Source organism: Halictus rubicundus, chromosome 8 (assembly GCF_050948215.1).
Source record: "Halictus rubicundus isolate RS-2024b chromosome 8, iyHalRubi1_principal, whole genome shotgun sequence".
NCBI lineage: Eukaryota > Metazoa > Arthropoda > Insecta > Hymenoptera > Halictidae > Halictus > Halictus rubicundus.
The window spans coordinates 5,686,485-5,708,238 of record NC_135156.1 but is presented as its reverse complement, the minus strand read 5'-3'; the positions used below and the strand labels follow the sequence as shown (position 1 = coordinate 5,708,238).

General features: G+C 36.5%; 1 protein-coding gene across 1 annotated transcript in view; it reads left to right on the top strand.

The window, feature by feature from the left end:
- Positions 1–21,754, top strand: part of Nachralpha4 (nicotinic acetylcholine receptor alpha4) — a 192,867-nt gene that overhangs the window by 59,424 nt on the left and 111,689 nt on the right. Inside the window, exon 3 of the mRNA XM_076792275.1 lies at positions 16,707–16,751. Coding sequence (XP_076648390.1) covers positions 16,707–16,751 — 45 coding nt within the window. The remainder of the gene's footprint in view (positions 1–16,706; positions 16,752–21,754) is intronic.

Below are 21,754 nucleotides of genomic sequence, written 5' to 3'. Positions count from 1 at the left end.
TTTTAATAATACAGTACGACTTCCATTAACCGAGTCGTGATTATCCGCGGTCCCGAATCATCCAGAGCCTCGGTTATCCGGGCTCTCATTTATCCACAGTCTCAAATTCTGCTTCGGAGTACACACGACCGAGTTTCGCATCAGTTTCCACAAAACGGTGCGTCGGATCGACGCGAAGCATTTTTCAGTGTTTAAGAAACAGAAAATGAATATACAGGGTGCTCCACGCAACTTGCTCACACCAAATAACTTTTACAACATGAATTGTATGAAAACTTTTTCCAGAGAAGTCGTGTGGTTTGGAGTATTTTACATTATTTTACATTTTAACATTAATTTTTACATTATTTTACATTATTTTCGTAACGAATATTTAATAACCTTTAAGAAAATTTTATGACGTCTATGATGAAAATGAGATAGCCTTTATAGCGAAAATAAAAAGAGTGTCGTAGCATCTTTTTTAATCTACATAGATGATTAAAATTTACTTTTTAAAGTATCATAATTCTCTACATCTTTAAAAGAATCCTAAAGTAATTGTCTTTGAGAATAAAGAATTCAGAAATCTCTTTTTCTTCGGATAAAAACAGTAAAAAAGCGACACTCATTTTTATCAGCTTGTATAATGTTTTATAACGTCGTTAGTAAATACCATGTATTGGTGGAATCGTCGTTCCCGAAGGCTTTGAAGCTTTTATTTGCAAACAAATAAAGCTGTCACAGTCGAACGCGTGGAACGCTTGCGATCCGCGTAACGTAAACGGAAACTCATAGAAATTTGATTCAGTAGAGACCGCGTTGATATTTTATTTAAAGCTGGATAATTTTTTCCACTTTATTTTAATTTGCCCACTAGTGAGCAAAAATTGCTAGTGTGTATACATTTTTTTACTACAAATTCAATTTGCTCTGTCGAATAATCTTCGTTGAAAGTAATATTTAGAATATTACAAGACAAAATTTTATTCTACCTGTTTTCTCCCTTTTGGTAACACATAAAAGAATGTATGAGATCAAACTTATTTAACACTAGATTTACGGGACCCGTAAAAATTACGGATTCTACGTTCTGTAATTCGCAATTATTGTAAAAATGCATGGGTAGGAAATTTATTTAACACATTTATTCCTTGGAACACATATTATGGTAAAAGCTGCTAAAAATCTGGCTGAATATATTCGTGATATTTTTATAAAATAATCCAAACTAGCCGCTTGTAGTGCTCCGTAAATCTAGTGTTAAAAGTGTATCGTTCTGATTTAAAAAACAAAGTTGACCTTCATATGTCCTCTACGCATCCACGTACAAAAATACTATTAACATGGAATTATGCCAACCCCGAAATCACGCAAGTTGCACGAGTATAATTGCACTGGAACGATCTAGCAATGTTTCGAAGATCACTTGCACAATCGGTATTACTCGCAAACATATTTAGCTGAACTGCAACAACAAAAATCAAAGTTCAGTTACAAATGTACCATAAACTTCTTTACAGGGAATTCTGCGGGGATTGTAATTTACGATGTTCGAAGCATGACGGTTGATTAATGGATAAATTTTAGCATTCGAATCGGAAGTTTTAGCCGGAAACTTGTAAGCTGCCGCAATATATCCCCAAAGAAGGAACTTTCACGGGAAGTTTAATATCTGTGGAACTGGCACGCGAGTCCCAGTGAATGTCGCGACCTGTCTGCGATTCCAACGATCTGTTTCAGCAATATAAGTTTTCAACGCACCCGACATACATACAGAGTTCCAATTCGTACGGTAAACTTCCAGTGGGCGGACCGAGTGATTTTTCTAGAGCGAACACGTGAAAAGATGTGTCCGTATGCGTATGCGTATGCGCGGTGTTACATGTATATGAGCTTGCGAAAAAACGCGCAGTCACGAGTAAATATTAAGACCTTCGGTGAAGCTGGCGAAATAATATTTTTCAAAACTTTCAAAGTAAACAGCTTGTGTACGATAATATATAAGTCAAATGTTTTTGCTCGTTCCCGAAATATTATGCACATTTTAACTTTTATAGATCACTTGTTTATCAAAAATCACTTGTTTATCTTCCCCGAGGATATATCAAAATCTAGACAACCTATTTTCATGAAATTTTAGTGAGAGCTAGTTTTCGGAAAAATATTTGACACGTATTTTTTCGGCCATAATTCACGTTGAAAGAGCGAAAACAGCCTCTCAATGTTGTTAATTTTCACTGCTTTTACCCAACTTCAAGAGCTGTTTTCACCCTTCCAACATGAATGATGGCTGATAAAGAATACGTGTCAAATATTTTTCCAAAACTACATGTCACTAAAATTTCATCAAAATCATACACTGAATTTAATGGTAAGTAATATGTAAAGATTTGGTACGTTTTTTAAAAGTATATTATTATTTAACTCTTTGCACTCGAAGCTATTTTAATTCCAAAACGAAGCATTTCTTCTGATCTTGAATATTTCCCATCTATATGTTTTTTGTCATGTTACACATACAAAAATGGCACAATTTGCTCTTACAATAATGCAATGTTTAGTAATTTATTAAATACAAATAAATTTAATAATGTAAAAAATATTTTGAATAATGATACAGCAATTTTTAGTGGTGCCTTACAGGCACCATTCGAGTGCTAAGGGTTAATATTGGTATTATTATTATATATAGTATACTTATTGAATAAAGTAATACCGATAAACGTTTATTATATAAACCAAGCTTAACAAACTCTGCTTTATTAACTTAACTATATTTAATTAACATAAAGTAGGAGACACACTCGTAGTACGTGTGGCGTTACAAGAACCAACGAACAGAACACACAGATGCGTGCGCATCATTCACATACAAACTAGCGTGCATGGCGTCTTATAATGCTTTAACAATACTGTATCCAAAAAATAATAGTTGAAATGATAAAAGTAAATGATGAAGTCAAATTAATATTTTACATTAGGATTATTATCTTTAACAGAGAATTTGATTGAAGTTTGAAAATCATGGAAATATTGGTACTTACTGTCAAGTGTCAACACCAAAGGTATCTCGACGGTGTAACGTGATAGCACTCGAACGCGTCAAAGAAGACTAGACTGCCTTCTTGCCCCACTCTCAAATCAAATAACCCTGGCACACCGCAATAACAAGAACTCTTAAAAAGTAGGACTTATTCACAAAAGAATAATATTGGGTTGGCAAATAAGTTCGTTCGGTTTTTGTTCCAGTGTAAGTTTCATTCGGATTTGCTTTTCTTTTGTCAGCGCTATCGTGCAAATCGAATGCACATTTGAAAGGTTATGTTTCACTGTTTATGTTGTGCTGTGTTTGGTTAGGTTAACCTCAATATTGTGTGTGCTGCCTAGCTGTGAACATGGAAATAAATATCGTGCATTATCGACACATTTTGCTCTATTATTTTAAAAAAGGCAATCGGGCTGCGGATGCTCATAAAAAGATATGCCGTGTGTATGGAGATGATGCCTTAACAGAACGCGTATGCCAAAAGTGGTATGCCAAACTCCGTTCTGGAAATTTATCTAATCCAACGAGTAGATCCATCCCAATCGGTACGAGAGATTGCTACGACATGAAATATATCCCACACAAGCGTAGAAAACTATTTGCGCGAGCTGGGTTACGTTTCTCGGCTTAATGTTTGGGTGCCGCACCAATTAACCGAGGCTAACTTGACCACACGCATATCCATTTGCGATTTATTCCACTCGAAATAAATTGATTAGGCTTGGCTGGGATGTTTTGCCTTATCCTGCGTATTCGCCGGATCTAGCACCTTCTGATTATCATTTGTTCCGGTCGCTACAGAACTCTATGAACGGGAAAACCTTCAGGGATGAAGAGGCCGTTAAAAACCACCTGGATTGGTTTTTCGCCGATAAGCCCCAGACGTTTTACGAACGCGGTATAATGAAGTTGGTGGAAAGATGGCAAGAGGTCGTCGATAAAGATTGCCAATATATAATCGATTAAAATTTATCTTGCGTATCAACAAAATTGTGTTTTATTCCACTCTAAAAGACCGAACGAACTTATTTGCCAACTCAACACATAATCAAGAATACGATGCATACTCAACATTTAACAAATAGGGTATGATTTTCAACCAACCCCCAATCGATCGTAAAACTCTAATATCTCCAATGCATTTGTTTTTGTTGTTATTATTAAATAGATAGGACATTAACCTCATAATCCGGCGGCCCTGTCTTCGTAGGTACTCGCGTCCTTTCTCCATGGTAACGGAGCTTACTGAAAGGGGGTAGTAGGAGCTATGGTGGGAACAGTTTTGCCTCAATTGAGGCAAACGTGCACAGCGATACGGCAGTGGATTAAAACAGAAATAAACAATGAATTGCGTCAACAGAGGCCACAAGCTTTAAACTATGCACAGGTTTATTGCGGTACGATTCTTTTTCACAGAATAATAACAGTACAGGTATCGAGGATTTTTCGAAAATCGGATATTTATAGTGGCAATACTGTTTTGGTGGGGCTGTAGCTCGGGCAAATTTGCAATATTTTTACGAGGTTCGGAACAATCTGATAAACTTACGATCGCAGGCACCGGATGCGGCACGATTGCATCAAACGATATGAAATCGTCGGAGGAGCGTAACAGGCTTGGTAAAAGTCGCAAGCTCAGCAGCAGACGCATAATGAGATGATCCCCCTTTTACACTTGCAGATACGGACGCGACGCTCTCGCGGTGCGAGTCGTCGGCGTCGCGACGCTGCTCCGCTTTTGCAGCGCGGTCCAAGCAACGCGTATGAATAATGCAGAACGCGTCGGGCGAGCGGCGTGACGCGGAGCCTTTCGTTTACGGGAAAATCGGAAAATGTCATACGCTATGAATCGGTAACGAATTCCTGTCGGTGAATTTTCGTGGGTACACACCCGTATTTCCTTTCTGTCAGTGGCGACGATACGCGCCACAGGAATTTGTATTTACACGATTCGCCCCCGCTAATTTCACCAATTTACGCAGCTGAAATTGAAATATCGATTTTACGCGGATTTTTTTAAATAGACACTAAGGGGCGCGCACGCGCGTACGTTGCCAACCCGATGTTCAAGTGCTTCGATCGCTACTCTGAATATTAACATTGTTAACCCCGGACCTGGAGACTTCTACATATTATGAAAGGATTTATAGAATGCTACTAAATTGATTTTAATTGTACTAGTTATACGTATTTTCTATGCACAAACTTAATTTATTGAAATGTAAAGATTTTGGTCTATATGAAACGAAATTTAGAAAATTCATTTTTCTTCTTCGCATTTTCACCATAGCAATTTTATAGTAATCGAACAAGTATTTACACCAAAAAGGTTGGGAAACACCGATCTAGATCGATGAAATCGGTTAGAACGTGACGGCTGGATTTTATCGAGTAATCAGGTCGTCGATAGCTGAAATTGTATAATAAATGATTAAAATAATTGGAGGTGAAGGCTGACGAGCGGGCTTTCGTTATATAGCGCATTGCTTGGCGCGCGAAACAAAGAGTGTTTAACGAACGGGGTTAACTAGAGAATATACAAGCTCGTTATAATATACACTAGTCACGGGATGGTGTTCGAGTGGGTTTGGCGGTGATCCGTTCGATTGCAAAATCCGTTGATGAGGTCGACGTCCCTTGCATCGATGTATCGATATAAACGAAGCCGCAAACGAGAAGCGAAGCGATGCTGGCGCCCGCCGAATATGCGATTGAGCGCGGAATTCAATATGCGCTCGAGCAGATTTTATACTCATAGGACCACAAACACCTGAGTGCACAATCTCCAACGGCCTAGAGCTTTTTGCGAGTCTCTTCTGAAACGGTGCAGTGATCAATTTCCTTTCGCCGCTAATCTCACGTGCAGGCGCCTCTGGTTCGGCTTTGACGTTTAGTAAAATAGCTCAATTTTTATTTAGGGGAAATCCGGCTAAAACTGGGATACGGATACGTGGCTCAAACTGGGACGCAGGATGAGCTGGCCTAACACGGACATCGTGCCCAATATATTGCGATATTAGAAACTACTGACGATAAACGAACAATAAAGAGGCACGTGTTTCCAAAAGAATATAGTCGAGACACACAATAACTTCTGTTGTATTCCCTTCCAAGATACAATTCCTATTCTTCACGCAAGTCTCTATTCACGTTGCGGAAAAAATTGGTACATTGTTTCAAAAGCGAATCATCCGAGCCTAACTCGATTAGGTTTCGGTATACTGCGAGGCACTGCTTAATTCCTAGAACAATACTGACATAAACCGCGACCTCTGCGAGACACCCTCAAGGATCAGTCTGACTGATTCTCAGATCCCTTGTACACTCCTCGGAAATAGTTGCATAAAATGTCAACAGATAATACTTCACCCATTTTTGTTTCACAGTCGAAATCAACAATTTACGTTGCATTTATAACGTCGCATTTTTTAGAAATACATCTCGCATATTTATCTTTCACGCTTGACTTGTGCGATCAAACACTAATCGCTGGGGATAGTAATTCGCGAGACTTCCTTTGTCGGTCCCGCGATGTGAACCGCGTGGAAGAATCGGTTGACCAGTTCCGAAAAGCCTTGCAAACAGCCAACACGAACATTCGGACTGTTTCACACGAGTATACAAAGGATCGTATAGACACAAATTGGTAATCAATCGAGACGACAATTCTTTGTAAGCAGTCAAAGAAAGAATATTATGAACGGTGTATATATACATATATATGATGCTCTATTATCATTTACGTAGAGTCTCCTACATCAATCGTGCGTGACGTAAATCGTGTAAAATAAATCATCGTATACCACTAGATCCACAATTTTAATCAATCATCCGATATTAATATGTCGAGGGGTAGTCTGAATTAAAGCGTCCTAGGAGCGATCAACTTTGGATGTTGTATTCCCAAGAGGATTTATTAAAAATCTACTATTTACAACTAGTAGTGTATGTGAAAATTCTTCTTCTTTATATATACAAGTATATTGTCATCCGAAAGTCTTAGGCAACAATCGAATCTAATTGACGGCATCCGTTACACTAGGGTTAATTCATGTACCGAAGCAATCCAATGCGATAATTGTTTGCCACGAACCCCTGCTTGGCCGTAATCATGTTGACATGGTTTCAAAATCCCCTAGACGTAACTGTCACAGTATATATCCTAAATCCACAAGGACTAATCACGTTGGCTTCCGAGGTTTTTCCCGTTAGTAATTTCATGGTTTATCAGCATTTCTTTGCGATCGTTTTAGTTCTTACGAATTTCTCTCTTGTCCGTGGCAACGTTTATATAAGCCGAACTGAAATTAGTAACAGATTCGACATTTTGACAATGTCGAAATGTAAGTCACTATAAAATTTAGCTTCACGGTAGTACGGAATAATTTTGAGAATTATAATGGGAATGATCGCGTTGATAATTTTAAAAAACGGGCTAGCCAATTTCCGCCATGTTTTCAATCAGATCTCGAATTTTAATTAACGTTTAATCCGATTCCAATGACGAATATTCAAATTTCGGAATAACGTTCTTAGCGAACTGTAATTTTTGGATAACGTCCAATCAGTTCAATTTACTTACTATTACCTACGTAGACCGCGATTTTTTCAAAATAGAAGCTCTCTAAGACAATTGTAGGGAACAGAAGTTAAATAAAAATGTATTCGTTCTTTTGTTAATTTTAATGAGTCGAATATAATGTAATAATATGCTTAAACTCGTTAAATATCCTCTCAATTTTTTATTTCTCCTATTCATTTTTTGTTATAGGTTCATAAAATCCGCAGTATACAGATAAAAAATCGATTTTCAAGGGCCTTCGGCTAAAGTTCCGAAAATCAGTCAAATCCGATTCAGCTGAAATTTGGTAAATAGGTTCATTTTACAATTAAAAACATGTTTCCCAAAAGGTTCTGTGGTGACTCGAAAAAAATTTGTTTATCATACTAATATCGTTTCCTACCTTACCGGACACCCACTACGACGAATTCTGCCCTTTTTACATTATCCTACCCATACTAGGTGGTACACGTTTAAAATTTATTCGTAGATAGAACACCCGTATTGCCAATTTATGCAACGGAGTTATGCCACATATTTCACAGAGCCGGCTAAATTGCATCGATATGTTTTCTGTGTTCCGGTTTTCGTTCGACGTGAAATTGAATTTCATACATATCATTCGCCACGATCAATGCTTCATAATAGGAACAAGTACGGAAACTAATTCTTCAGGGAATAAGTGCTTTTATTTGCACCAATTCATATCCTTAAATATAAATTGTTTAATTTCTTTATTCGTTTGATTCATTTCGTCTTCTTGTCTCAGAATTGCGTGGGAAAGTTTTCATTCCGTGTGTTGGCAACAAGTAAGGAACACCCGAATTAATAATAAGAATGATTCTTTAAGATCTTGGATGAGCTTATCCTCTTTAAAATGCTATGAGCGGAATTTCCTACAAATACGTAAAGTAATTAAAGGGTTGTAATAAAATGTCATTATAACTACAAAACAAAGCTTTCTGAAACGTTTCGACCTGTGGAATTTTCAATTTTGCAGAGACATTCTTTTTCCACCTTGTTTACCGTGTAAAACTATGCATGTATGTACATATGCGTACTTCATGCGAAAGATTTTCGTATTATCGCAGTTACAGAGGATAATTAGGTGGCCTGTTTTGCGTGGCATGTGTACGATAATTTCAATAAACACCACAAAAAGACGTAGTTGCTGATCGCGTAAAATGAGATTGCGATTGGAAGGTACTGTGTGTACAGGGGTATTATTTACGAGTGAAAACAGCCGCACATAAAAAGCACCGCATAAATTCAGGGATGAGTGTACACCGATATCGTTATCGTCGAGCTCTATGTCCTATAAGTTAATATTCCCAATACCTGTTTATCATTGACGAATATTGTACGAATACATAATAGCATTTCACAGAACTGAAGTACAATTGTTATAGCTATTAAATTATTGGTCGTTCTTTTATTTATTCGGGACAGTTAATTGTTCCAGAATTGTTCTAATACTATTACTACTCTAATTGGTTTCCTAGCAGATGACAAATACTGACTAAAAATTTCCATGTTACGTCATTGTTCACTCTCGATCGATATTTAAATTGATAATTTCATTCAATTCTCAAATCTTATGACTTCATTATACATTTCTATCGAAACCAATTGAATTTCAGTTAGATTTCAAGTGTAATCACTTTAAGCCTGACTGTGCTTGAACAATAGTCCGAGGTTAAGAATAAAAGTTGGTCGTTGAAAAAGTTAAACCGGTTGAGACAATCCGGAAAAATCCACTCACATGAAAGGGTTCTCTCGGCGCTGAGGCCCTCTTGGGATTTCCGTAGCTCGTATTTCCTGCTCTAGAGCAAGCAATGCATCAAATTTCGTATCGGCGGCCAAAGAACGAGGAGGCGGGCAGTTATTTATTACTCGTGTTACGTTTAGGTAACGTAACTGTTACATACTCTCCTCGCGACTAAGAATTTCCCGTCACTCTTCGTTTAGGACAAATTAATAATTTACAGTGGTGGATGAAAGTTGTTCGCACACCTTTCAAAAACGAATTTTAACATTCGACATACGTGAGAAAGATTACTTTAGTAGATAATATGTAACGAAATTATTTAAACATTGGTATTGGTCGAAATTGCACAGAAAAAAGTAAAGGACTTTTAACTTTTTTAGCTGATATAATGAGAACTTAAAAATATGCCTTTTGTTGATCTAAGTGATTGTTGTTAAAAACCAGTGACGCTGGCGATATTGAATCAGATGAAAATTCTAACGAAATTAAGTTGCATGTATGTTAGATTTCCGTCGAAATTATGTACTTAATGTTCAAGTTCAAATTCAATGTAAAGTTTCTCCTCGTGGATTGAAGTTTTAATCAATAATTTCAACCTCAAGTGGCACCGTTTAAGTGCACTTTCAAATTCAAGTTTGCAATCGCCAGCCTCGGTTTGAAAATGAATTCCAATAGTATCAAACTGTCTAAGCAATACCACATTGGATCTGAATTTCATCAGGTGAATCAACACAATTGCTAATCGATTTCCTAAACATTGCGATATCGATGAGACACTTTTCGAAGCTTGGGAACACATTGCTTTTGCAGAATTAATTAACAATGCTTAGGTTAGGCAAATCAAATGGGCATGATAGCGTAGAAATTCTATTGTCAATTGTGTAATTGTGTGCGATGTGGCCCAGGTGGTATATTACAAGGGAAACATGCCGGAATTTCCGAGACTGGCCGTGTAATCGAAGTAACAGCATAAATCAGATCGAGTTGGTAACAAATCAGAGATGTTTGCATCTAATGGTTAATTATGAAAACTTAATCTGTGTCTAATCGTCCATGTAATCTACACAAGAATTCATTCATTCATTATTAACTATGTAAGATGAAGCATAAATTTATTAAAAGATTTATTTGAAGATTTTTTAAGAAGACATACGTATATTTTATTTTGTAGTTCAGTTTGTTAAAATGAAAATACTTTGTCGAAATTCTACATCTGATTCAAAATACCATTTTATTTAAACCGAATAGAATCTAAAATATCGAACAGTACTTGAAATATTAATATAGTTTACAATGAAATTGTAATGAATGAATGAATATTTGTATAATGAAATATAGAACAAACTATCGAATTTTTAATTGTACCAAGACGTTTGCGTTTCACTTTCTGGGCGTGGTATAAATAGTGACTAGATACATAGTGAGTAGATAGGGCGTGGTATAAATGTCGTTACGTTTTCAGCACGAAATTCAAGTGTGACATAATAATACATTTACCTCGAGTGATTGAAGTATCAACCATGGTTTTCAACAATGTCTCAGGTCCACACAATCGTCTTGTTGCTGGACGCTATATAATGAATCTTCTGTCGAAAGGTGCGCTGGACACTCGCAACACTGATTCTACAAACTCCATAGCGTACCAAGCACGTTGTTGCGGGACTACCGCCATTTTACCGTTATGAGACACATCGTTGTAGTCAAAATAGTAATTCTATGAATCCCTTGTTCTCGTAACACCAGAATGCCGTGTGTAATACTCACCGTTACAAACTTACACATATGTGCATGATTACGAAGGATATTTGAAGACACCCTGTATAATTCGAACATAATGCTGGTAGCGACTCGTACAAGATTTCAAATGTTGCAACGCAACATATACATGGATTTTGTTAAAGCGGAACTAAAATTGTACACTAAAATCTGACGATGAAAGAATTTGTAATTTTATGATAACAGAATCTCAAAGTTAGCATAAAATGTCTACACTGCAATATGCTTTTACAAATTATGGTATCTCGCATAGAAGTTTCTGAATAATTTAACATAATAAATGAATTTCTTGAACATTGACTTTAGTGTTACTATGTATATCAAAGTTAACAGATTTCACTAGCTCCTATTGTAAATTTCATTACAAAAATATCTGCAAACTGTAAATTTGTATTTTAACCTGCTCTGCTAGCTGTGCACTTCGCAATTTTAGTGATGTAGGTGTTCCAACGAAATTATAGTGAATCGCAGCGATGAAATACTACGGTGCGCGTTTTTGTTTCAAATGAAAGCTTCTAAACGTCTCATCATAAATCTCCTCACTCGTTCAAAATTGCTAGGTCTCGGTTAGGTTCCTCTTCGAGTTTGCTGGCAAACCTCTTCAGTATGCAGCCGGAATACCTCAACGTTATCTACTTCTGTGTTGTAAACCGAACGCTTCAACTAAAGTACAACAGAAAAAAACATAAAAAGTGCAACGTAAAAACGCCTGTAACTTAGGTACAAAGTTATATCAGATATATTTTTATGTGAACCTTTTACTCTTTTTCTTATACGGTGATTTCACCGTTGAAATCGTAGCCAATTACAATGCAATACTTGGCACTAAGCATTCTGATACTTACACTACCCCTTTATCAAATGCATTGCAGTGTTATCTTTAGTTTGTTCAACTACATATTTGTTATAATCACAATTTTAAGATTATTTTTGTCTGTACGATACATGTCCAACTACAACACGTGGTCTAAGCATTCTGTTTCAGTTTGCGAAACGCGGAGGACATCATCCGTATACGTAGAACAATGTCGCAAATTGAAATGAGTGAGGAGGGCGAAGAATTTTCTCTCTCTCTCTCTCTCCCTTTCGGTTATTTCAAACATTCGAAACTTTATCGTATTTTTATTCGACAGCGAGCGGTAAATTCATGTCAGATGTAGAAGGAGCTAGGTCAGATCAATACGGTCGCAGTTTTCTCGTAATTATTCGGCAGCCGGTTCTCAATAAAACGCGGATCAGGATGCAAAAGCGGCGGGTTCATTGCACTCTCCCGGTGCCGTTGCCGGTGTCCACGAGTAATAGACTTTTGATGCGGCGTCCAAATGGCGCCGCCGATAAATCGCCGTTCTCCGATATTCCGGCATTGTTCGTAGATTAACGCGCTTTAAATACTTTCCGTTTTTTTCCTAGACCTCAACGATAAATAATCGGTGAAACAACCGGACACTGGAACTCGCTCATGTTGTTGCCAACCAAATCGATAGACTATATTTTAAATGGTTACACGAGTTTGATGATCGTCGCTGAGGACAACACCTTTCGAGACACCTGGCGTCAAGAATCTTTTGTTTTAATGGCTCTGAAGGAGACAAAAATATGGTAAATTCAAGAACATTTCCAAAAAAAAAAAAAATTAAGTTTCCATCGGTAATAAATGACCTTGTATGACCTGCAAAGGTCAGGATATTGTGGGTCAATAAATTCGTCATAGAAGAGACTACACACCTACCGAAATAAGAACGTACTAAAATCTCAGAGGCACGTCCACCTACAGAAGATTTATGACCGTCCTAAGACATCCCCTCAGAAATGGGGCAGGTTTTATTTGAAACATTTTTTGAAGCGAGCTATGGTTTAGGAAATAAATGCGTGCGAAACTAAAGTGGAACATCCTGTACGTCCTGGCATGGTGTGAAACAAAAATTTAAAAGTATGTTTCTAAACGCTAGATACGTCACTCTCAAAATATTTATTAAAAAGTTTGTAAAAGTAACTATAGTTTGATGAATACTTCGTGTGCATAAATTGTACTAACAATAAGAATAGCTGAAAAAGTAATAAAATAATTCAGTTGAAGAGTTATTTCCGATACAATTTCCCATTTTTGGCATAGAATTGTTTTATATTTATTATGGATAGTTTCTGATATGAAAGAATGTTCTCTTTTCTAACGTGAAAGGAGAAATTTTAAACAGCAGTAAAAAAGTCTACTAAATGTATAAGTAGTAAAAATTATGTCGATATGAAACATTTAGTTATTAGATGTGCAACCACATTTACTCACATTATTCACAGCAGTAACGACTTACGACTACTTTAACAACAACTTTGTTATCACTTCTGCGATCGAACAACGTGTCATACATGAATAAATCTGTATAGTGAAAGAAAGCCAGTTTGCAAACGTGCCCATAAAAGAGAAACTATAAAATTGAGTTATAAACTTTTTGTGATATGCTGTGACATGGGCTGCACCCATAAAATTGGGACGCTGAGGAGGTACGAGATGAATCCAACATTGTCTTCCTAGACCATTATCGGTAATACGCGATGTATCGTAACCAATAGTATAAGCCGAAGTATATTTGTGTTTGTTACTTGCCCGTATAACAAAATTGTATAATAGTGAAATGTACACTGGATTCAAAAAGTCCACTAAATTTTCAATTCTCGGAAAATTGTCGTTATTTAAACTACGACAATTACTTAAAAAAAAAGTAGTACAACTTAGACTTAGCTTATTTTTTAGGTTGGGTAATTCCTCATTTATTTGTTAATACGCATTGCTTTGTGAGGAATTTGCTTCGTTCTGGTCGAAATATCATCATCCTTCAAAATGGAATGATAATCTCCAAATAACTGAGACCAGTCGATCAATCATAGGTCGTTAAGCCTCGTCAAGCAATTGGCGACAATGAGATTCGTGAGATCGATCAAAATCGCGGAACTATTTTAAGCACGACACATAGCTTCGATAATCGCATTACGCTCCAATAGAAATGGTATTCGGTGAGCGACGCAACGAAGGGAATATGTCCAGTGAATAGCACATGTCCTACACAATTAACCGAATCTTACAAAGTAACGTAATTTCGGTTAATTCCTCCGGATTACCAATGAATAATAAATTCTTTGCGCGCGTATACTATCATTTCAACATAAAAAATGGTCACCGGTTTTTTTTTTATATATTTTATATACAAAATATATTAATTTGTAAGGGATGTATTAACATCTATGCCATTACCGACCACATTATGTAATTACATTACAGAACTTTAAGTTTACATTACATATGGGTAATAATTATATTTTACAACAAAAATCTACAGCTTTAAAAAATACGAGAACAACCGCAATATTGCTTTGGGTATTTAGATAATCACTGAGATTGGGAACGTTAAAGGTTGGTCGTTATAGCAAATAATGAATAATAAAATAAGAATAGGGTGTTGCGTTTTCATAGGGTGTTGATTCAGAAACTTGTTCGCGTAGTTTTTAACGCTGCAGATACTAATCGCTTTGTGTCATTGAACAGTAAATGATGAATTGATGGAATAGTATAGTTTACCAATCCAATTTTACTGTATTTGTCCATGTCTCGCAGCTTCCCTTCGAAACGTCAGACACACTTGTGACGAACAGATGTGCTTGGTTTAATATCGGTGGAACATATTTAATTAAGAAGGCCGATGCTGGGACTCAGCTGTGAAATCGAGAACACGTATTTATCCACCTGACTCAGCTGTTCATCTTTGTCACTATGACACTTCAAATACTGCAGGAACTAGTAGACACGAAAATGTCACAGGACAAAAGAACGTTATAACTAAAAGTTTGGAGATGACCTACAAAGTGTGATCAACTTACAATATTCCACCCATTCGCGAAATCAATTGACTCCACAAACTAAAAAGTTAGAGGGAGTTTATGAAATAGTATACGTTCATTTTGTAAAGTTCTTTCAATATTTGTCATTCGGTAGTTTTAAGCTTAATTGTTAAAGAAAATGTGAAAATTGTAAAATGTTAAGCATTGATCAAGTGCTTTGGCAGTGAAATGTCAGGAAACTGGGAAGGTAGTTAATCGACATTCAGCTTTCCCACATTTACGTATAACACAGCATCGTTACTAAAGTTTGCAAAGCCAAAAAATCAGCAACGATATTAATGTAGAGAAATGCTAGCCTTAATCAAGAAGTTCAGCCATTGAATTCTATCCTTATTTTTCTTGGTAGTTGAATACCTTTGAGACATTTACATTTCACAGCTGTCACACAGTTTCGTTCTTCAGTTCAGAAAGAACGAATACCAAACTCATTAAAACTTGCACGGCACTGGATTTAAATTAGCCGTTCCCAAATGTTTCGCGAACGCCGATCCAAAGAATGAATAATTCACGAACGAAGCTCGGTCTAGAATCTAGACTTCGGCTCAAACTTTCGATCCCTGTATATGCGAATTGCTCTCTGCCGTCGAAATAATGAAAATAAAAACGGGAGAAACAAAAATTTCTTGTTCGAACGCCTGCTTGTAGTCCGCTCGATCACAAGGGAGGAAATTTATAACCGAGTAATTGACCGCTCAGTTGGGTTTATTCGAGAATAGCAATATACAGAACACCGATATTTACGGTACATGTGTGTACAGTACACCAATAAGCAAGAATTTCATATTCTCGCTCCTTGAGCTTTTATTAGACATCGATTCTAATATCAGATCAAATATCGGAAGAATTCAATAATGCGCTTGTGCAGTTTTTTCACGGAAAATACACGACGATATTGAGGGGACAATTTCTGTATAAATTGGAGACGATGGAAAACTAGAAAATGCGATGCTTAGACGTCCTTCGCGTTTATTAGTAGTATGAAACGTCTGAAGCAAGGCATTTATACATTTTTGTATTTAGACTGCGTGTAAAATAAAAATGCATCAATTGCAAGAGAAAGGTGCTAAATGGAATTTTATTCTTCAGAAAATTTACTTTAATATGTTGAAAGTAATGTATCAGTACTATTCAATTCTTTTCGTTTCTCTACTATTTAAATTTCACCTGCTTATTTTGTATGGTGAGGCGGAAATCGTAGAAAAACCGGGAGGGGGGTGATTCGACATATAAAACTAAATCGAATACAGGGAATAGTATTTTTTCGTTTCACCAGTCGTTTTCGAGAAAATCGAGTTTAAAGATCCGTCGGGTTCGCGCGTTTTAGTATATGCAGCAAGTAGAATTGGTTGGCCATAGTCAGACGTGTCGGACGACGCCTATCTAATGGCGCGCGTACTCGCGGCATTTTCAAATTCGGTTTTCTCGAAAACGAAGCTCCGGATGAAAAAATGTTATACCAAATATCTTTCTTACTTTTTGATACAGAATCTCCCCCCGCCCGGGTTGTACTACGATTTCCGTCCTACCCTGTATAAAATTCACAGTCTATATTTTATACAAAGTTTCATGTTAATTCTTTTATAGGAAAAATAATTACAGTTCAAAATTAGTCTTCGTATCAATGTACATAACTTAACAAAATGATGAGAATAAAATATTAACAAAATATATCTTTGTTATAGAACTTGAAGAATCAGATCATGACAACGAACCTATGGGTCGAACAGGTGAGTGATATTCATTTATGGTAATAGTAAAATTATAGAATCCAGTTCAATGATATAAAAATTATTTAGCCAATGTAGCTTTAAACAGATTTTTAGTTCTAGTTCTATAAATATCAAAATTCTTGTAACTAAATTTTTGTAAACATGATGATTGGAACATTTGAATATTGCAATATCAGATGATACAACAAGTATTTCAATTGATAAATGCAATACTAATTAAAGCTGTTACATTTGGTGTATCCTTTTTTTTATAAGGTAAATGTTTTCGTTGTTGAGTAGACAGAGTTCAAATATATTTGTGAATATTTGTGAAAGTCTAGGGTTAAACTAAATATTGGTACGCTTTGCTGCGGAAGGGTTCTTCAGGGAGAGATTCGGCGTGTTGAGTGGTTTGGGTGAAAATACGAAAAGAAAAAATGAAATAGACCTCGGTAGGCGTTATCCTCGAGTGTGCTGTAAAAGGGGAGGGGATTTATGAGAGTTGCAATTTTTTGGTGGAGGTAGATAGCTCGAAGGACGTGAGTAGTTACCATATCTTCTTTCACAACATAGTATGGCACTTGAGCAATCTAGATGGGCATATGTAACTTTTGGGTAATGATCTACAAACCTGAAAACCTTAAGGTTAATAATAGTGTATCCATTTTGCCAGAAAACGTAAAGATTATATAAAAAATTAGAAGGCTAATCGTACTTGTTTATGTGTTACCATAAATTTTAGGTTGTACTGTATAACACATAGTACATATTCTGTTAAATTTCTTTACTGTTTCTTTCAATCGTAAATAGAAAAACAGTATTTTGTAGTACATAATGAATCCGTTTTAACATCAACTAAGAGACGGGCATAAAAACATTGTGCATTTCCTTCTAAAAAAGTGAAAAACGGCTGAAAATATCTCGATTGAAAATATTATTGATGAAAATTTCAATCGATCCTAATAACAGAATAACTTACGATGATCACGTTATATGGTTTACCCCGGATACATAATTTATCTCAGAATACAGTCTCATGAATATAAAATATATACTAAATCATGTTCTTTGATAGAGGATACCGTAAACCAACGGGTATTCCTTTGATGCAACAATTTAGTTTCGTTGGAATGCTAAAATGTCGCATTATCTCAGACATTGCTTCTGCAAATGGCCCGGAGATATCGTTCGCGCCAAGAAGATTTGTTTCTTCCTTCAGGTGAAAAAGGACTATAGTAGGAACGCTGTACATGTAGCTAAGAACACAATGTTCTATGCTGAAAACACAGTCATGGTTCCTACCAGGATATTCTGTGAAATGGAGTCTTCCGGTTGAACCATACAGAGGGAAAGGTTGCCAAACGTTTAACTTAAGAGAAAAAAAAGGGACGATAAGACCCTATAGAATTTTATAGATTAATTAAATTTTTTAATTATTTATTTATAAAAAATTTGATTAATATTATTTTATTGGGGTGATATTTAAATTTAAAAAACTTTAAATTATATAATCATAAATTAATGTAATGGAAAATGAAATTGTATCATAAGTTATAAGAAAAATTACCTTACGGATAACAGCATTATATCTTTAGGAAGATCATATTTATAAAGATGTTTGTGACCTCGATGTTGAATTAAGATACATTTTAAATGCAGAAGTTTAAAAATTAAGTCTGTTCGACTTTTAATATCTTACATGATTTGAGTTCAGATCGGTGTAAGCCAGATCGGCCCTTATCGTCCCTTAAGGGTAAAATGTTACTTTTAAAATGCGCTAAACATAGCAAATGATGGGGACTATTTTTAATGATATATTTTGCTTACGTGTAAATGAACAACAAATTCATGAAGGAAAAGTCTCGAATTAATTTATACACTTGTTACATTAACTGTCATTTCGAGGTTAAATTAAACATTTTATAAGGTGCGGAAAAGTTTCCTAAATGGTTTACTATACGATTTCCTCGATCATCCCTGTGGGATTTAAGAGCCTGACTTTCCAAGGAACTGAAAGTTTCCTTCGTTTTTATCAGAGATCGAGGAGAATATGCAAACGACAGTTGAAGCTTATCGTAATAAAGTATTCGGCTTCAATGAATACTGCACAAGATTTCAGATACCTGAATCTACATTTAAAGGACACCTTCAAGTTTTCATTGAAAGATCTTTGCCTTTCTCAAGGACGAATTTATTTTATTTTCAGTCTTTTATCATCACCTAACCGAGGTTCCTTATTTCAGGGACACTTCCTAAATGTGGAATAATATATAAATAATCAGGGTGCGGTTACAGCAGATGGATTCCGACTCAATTCCAAAACAATTTAATATTAGTTTAAATCTGACGAGGATTTCATGATAGATAAGCCCACAGAAGATGGCGTAACTCCCGCGATACGTATACCAGACGCTCGGGGGTTTTTTTTTTTTTTTGGAGACGAGTCACAGCACTGTTACTGCAAATTACTTTGCCAGGTAATACGTACTCGTGCAGCAGCATCGTCAAGAATTGAAACGAGAAAAGACGAGAGGCGTGACAGTAAGGTGCAACAGCAAATGTAATTGAAGAATAATTAAGCGGGACCAATTAACGTCTACCATCCTCTCTTCTAGAGCGACTTGAGGAATGTCTTCAAAGATGAATCTCACTAAATTCGTTAGGCGTTGCACATGCAATTTACGCCCGCGAAGATATGAACGTCCTCGTCTTTAGAAGCAAATTAACTTCCTCCGCTAAAAATTTATGCTTCCGGTGAAAGATGGTGTTGCGAATAGAAACTGGGGTAATTGGACGAATTCACTGGAAAAATTGAGGAAAACAGTGGTCTGCAAGAAGAGCACCTCGATCGAATAATTTAATTTCATCGAACCTGAAACACCTTTGAAAAATTTCTTCGGAGCTTTACTCTCGAAGGCGTAAAGCATCAGAATTTCGATTCCTCCTGGTATCCGTAAGAGCAGATGCGTTTCAGTCAGTCAGAGAGGATCCCTGTCAGCCAGCGTGCGCATGTAATTTAATCGTCCTCATTCCTAGGACACAAATTGTTCCAACGCGTTCTGCGACTGCTCTCCAGCAATTTTTCTCCGTCCCCGGCCGCAAACGGTCCCTCTCGCCTACTACAATTCACCTACAAACACGTTTCGTGAAGAACGACAGACCGATTCGTCCGCAGTTGACGATTCATAACCGTACCGTACGGCAAACACTTGTTTGGTCGGCTGTGACGTTCGACGAAGACAGAGGCCAGATAGCGTGTGAGGGTTGAAGGGAGAGGAAGAGAGCGAGCGAGGAGGGGAGGGAGAGTGAGAGAGAGAGAGAGAGAGAGAGAGGAAGAGAGAGCCAGAGAGGCTCAGATCGTTACACCGGGTCACATCCGTCTCTCTGTGTGTACTTATGCGTGTACGTGCGCTGCAAGGTATTCCGGCCGCGTCTCCGAGCGTCACGCCATCCTTCAACGTCGAAACCACCCTCTTTAGCTCCCAACCGTTTGCGACAACCTACCAGCTATCTAGGTACAACCGGTTTGCCCTCGGCTAGGGCTCCGTACACGAGTAATGGCGAAAGGCGTCCATGTTACATCGTTCGTTTGTTTCGAATCGCTTTTTCCTCGTCCTACTCAAAGTCGACAATTTGAATCTCCAATAGATCTACGTGTCATCGAGAGGCTATACCGTTTGCAGTCTCTAATTGGTGCTCACTAGACTACCGATTCTATGCATTTACAATAGAAATGAGTAGATGAAACGTAACACATCAGAAAGATAAAAGGAATTCAAGATTGTTGGTATATCCTCATCAACTTAACTCTATGGGCCCGTGTAACTTTCAGGTCACATGCTAATATATCGACATTGAACCAAATAATTTTAGTTTTTTCACAAGATTACGTATACGTCTTAATTATATAATGTCGCTGAGGTCATCAATAACAATATTGATGACGGTTCGCATCGCCATCAACTTGAAATATCAAAGTAAATGCAAGCTGTCTGCGGATAGATACCAACGGAACAAAATTCGGCCCATAGAGGGTTAATAAAATTTATAGTTATAATTAGGAAACGTGTATAGAGCTTTTAAGGTTATGCAAACTTTTTTCTTGACATGTTATTAGGTGATCAAGATGATATTCATTTTTTGGTAAATTAAATGAACCAGGATACATGTATGTTCGTATGATTAGTACGTTAATACAAATGTATTTTATCTAGTAAATGAGATACTCAAAAAATGTTGCATAATCAAGAGCTTTCTTGCATTGGTAAAGCAATGCAAATTTATTTTTCGAAGTATTACGTACACGACAAATAAACAATGAATTTTCTATTAATAATATTTGTGAATTACCCTGTATAAATATTTCACCGATGCAATTTCATTTTCGGATGGAAACGACGGAGCGTGTTCCCCCTTTAGGTTGGAAGAAAGTTCCTGAAAATTCGATTGCCTTGCAGCCATTAATTAGTGGCCAATTATCTCAGGGACCCGAAACTTCGACCGAGAATTTCTTCAGCTAGATCCAATCAGAGATTCACTTTTCCCGAGCAGCCGAAGTGTACACCTGTACCGTGTGTTATATCCATATTTTATTATCGCATTCACGTCTTAGAAAATGATAAATAATGTATTATAAAAAATACAAGAGTTTTCGCTGGAATTGAAATTCCGAATGGACACATTTTTCATTGAATACGAACGAGTGCAGTAAAAATAATCTAGTTTACAGTTCGGAATAATATTTGTTGAGAAAATGAAAGACGACAAATATTGTAAACATTAGTGTTATCTATGCTTAAGGGTTGTCCACACACATTTCACGAATGAATGATTTTTTTTTAAATTAAAATTCAAAAATAAAATTAAGATATTTTTTTTGTCACTTTCGAGGTAACTTATCATGTTTTTGAATAAACCTACAAATAAATATTTTAATCTAATCTTCGAATTAGTTTAAAAACGCTACGAACTTTCGTTTCGACCCAACAGTTTCTTAAACACTTCACTATTCCAAATTACCA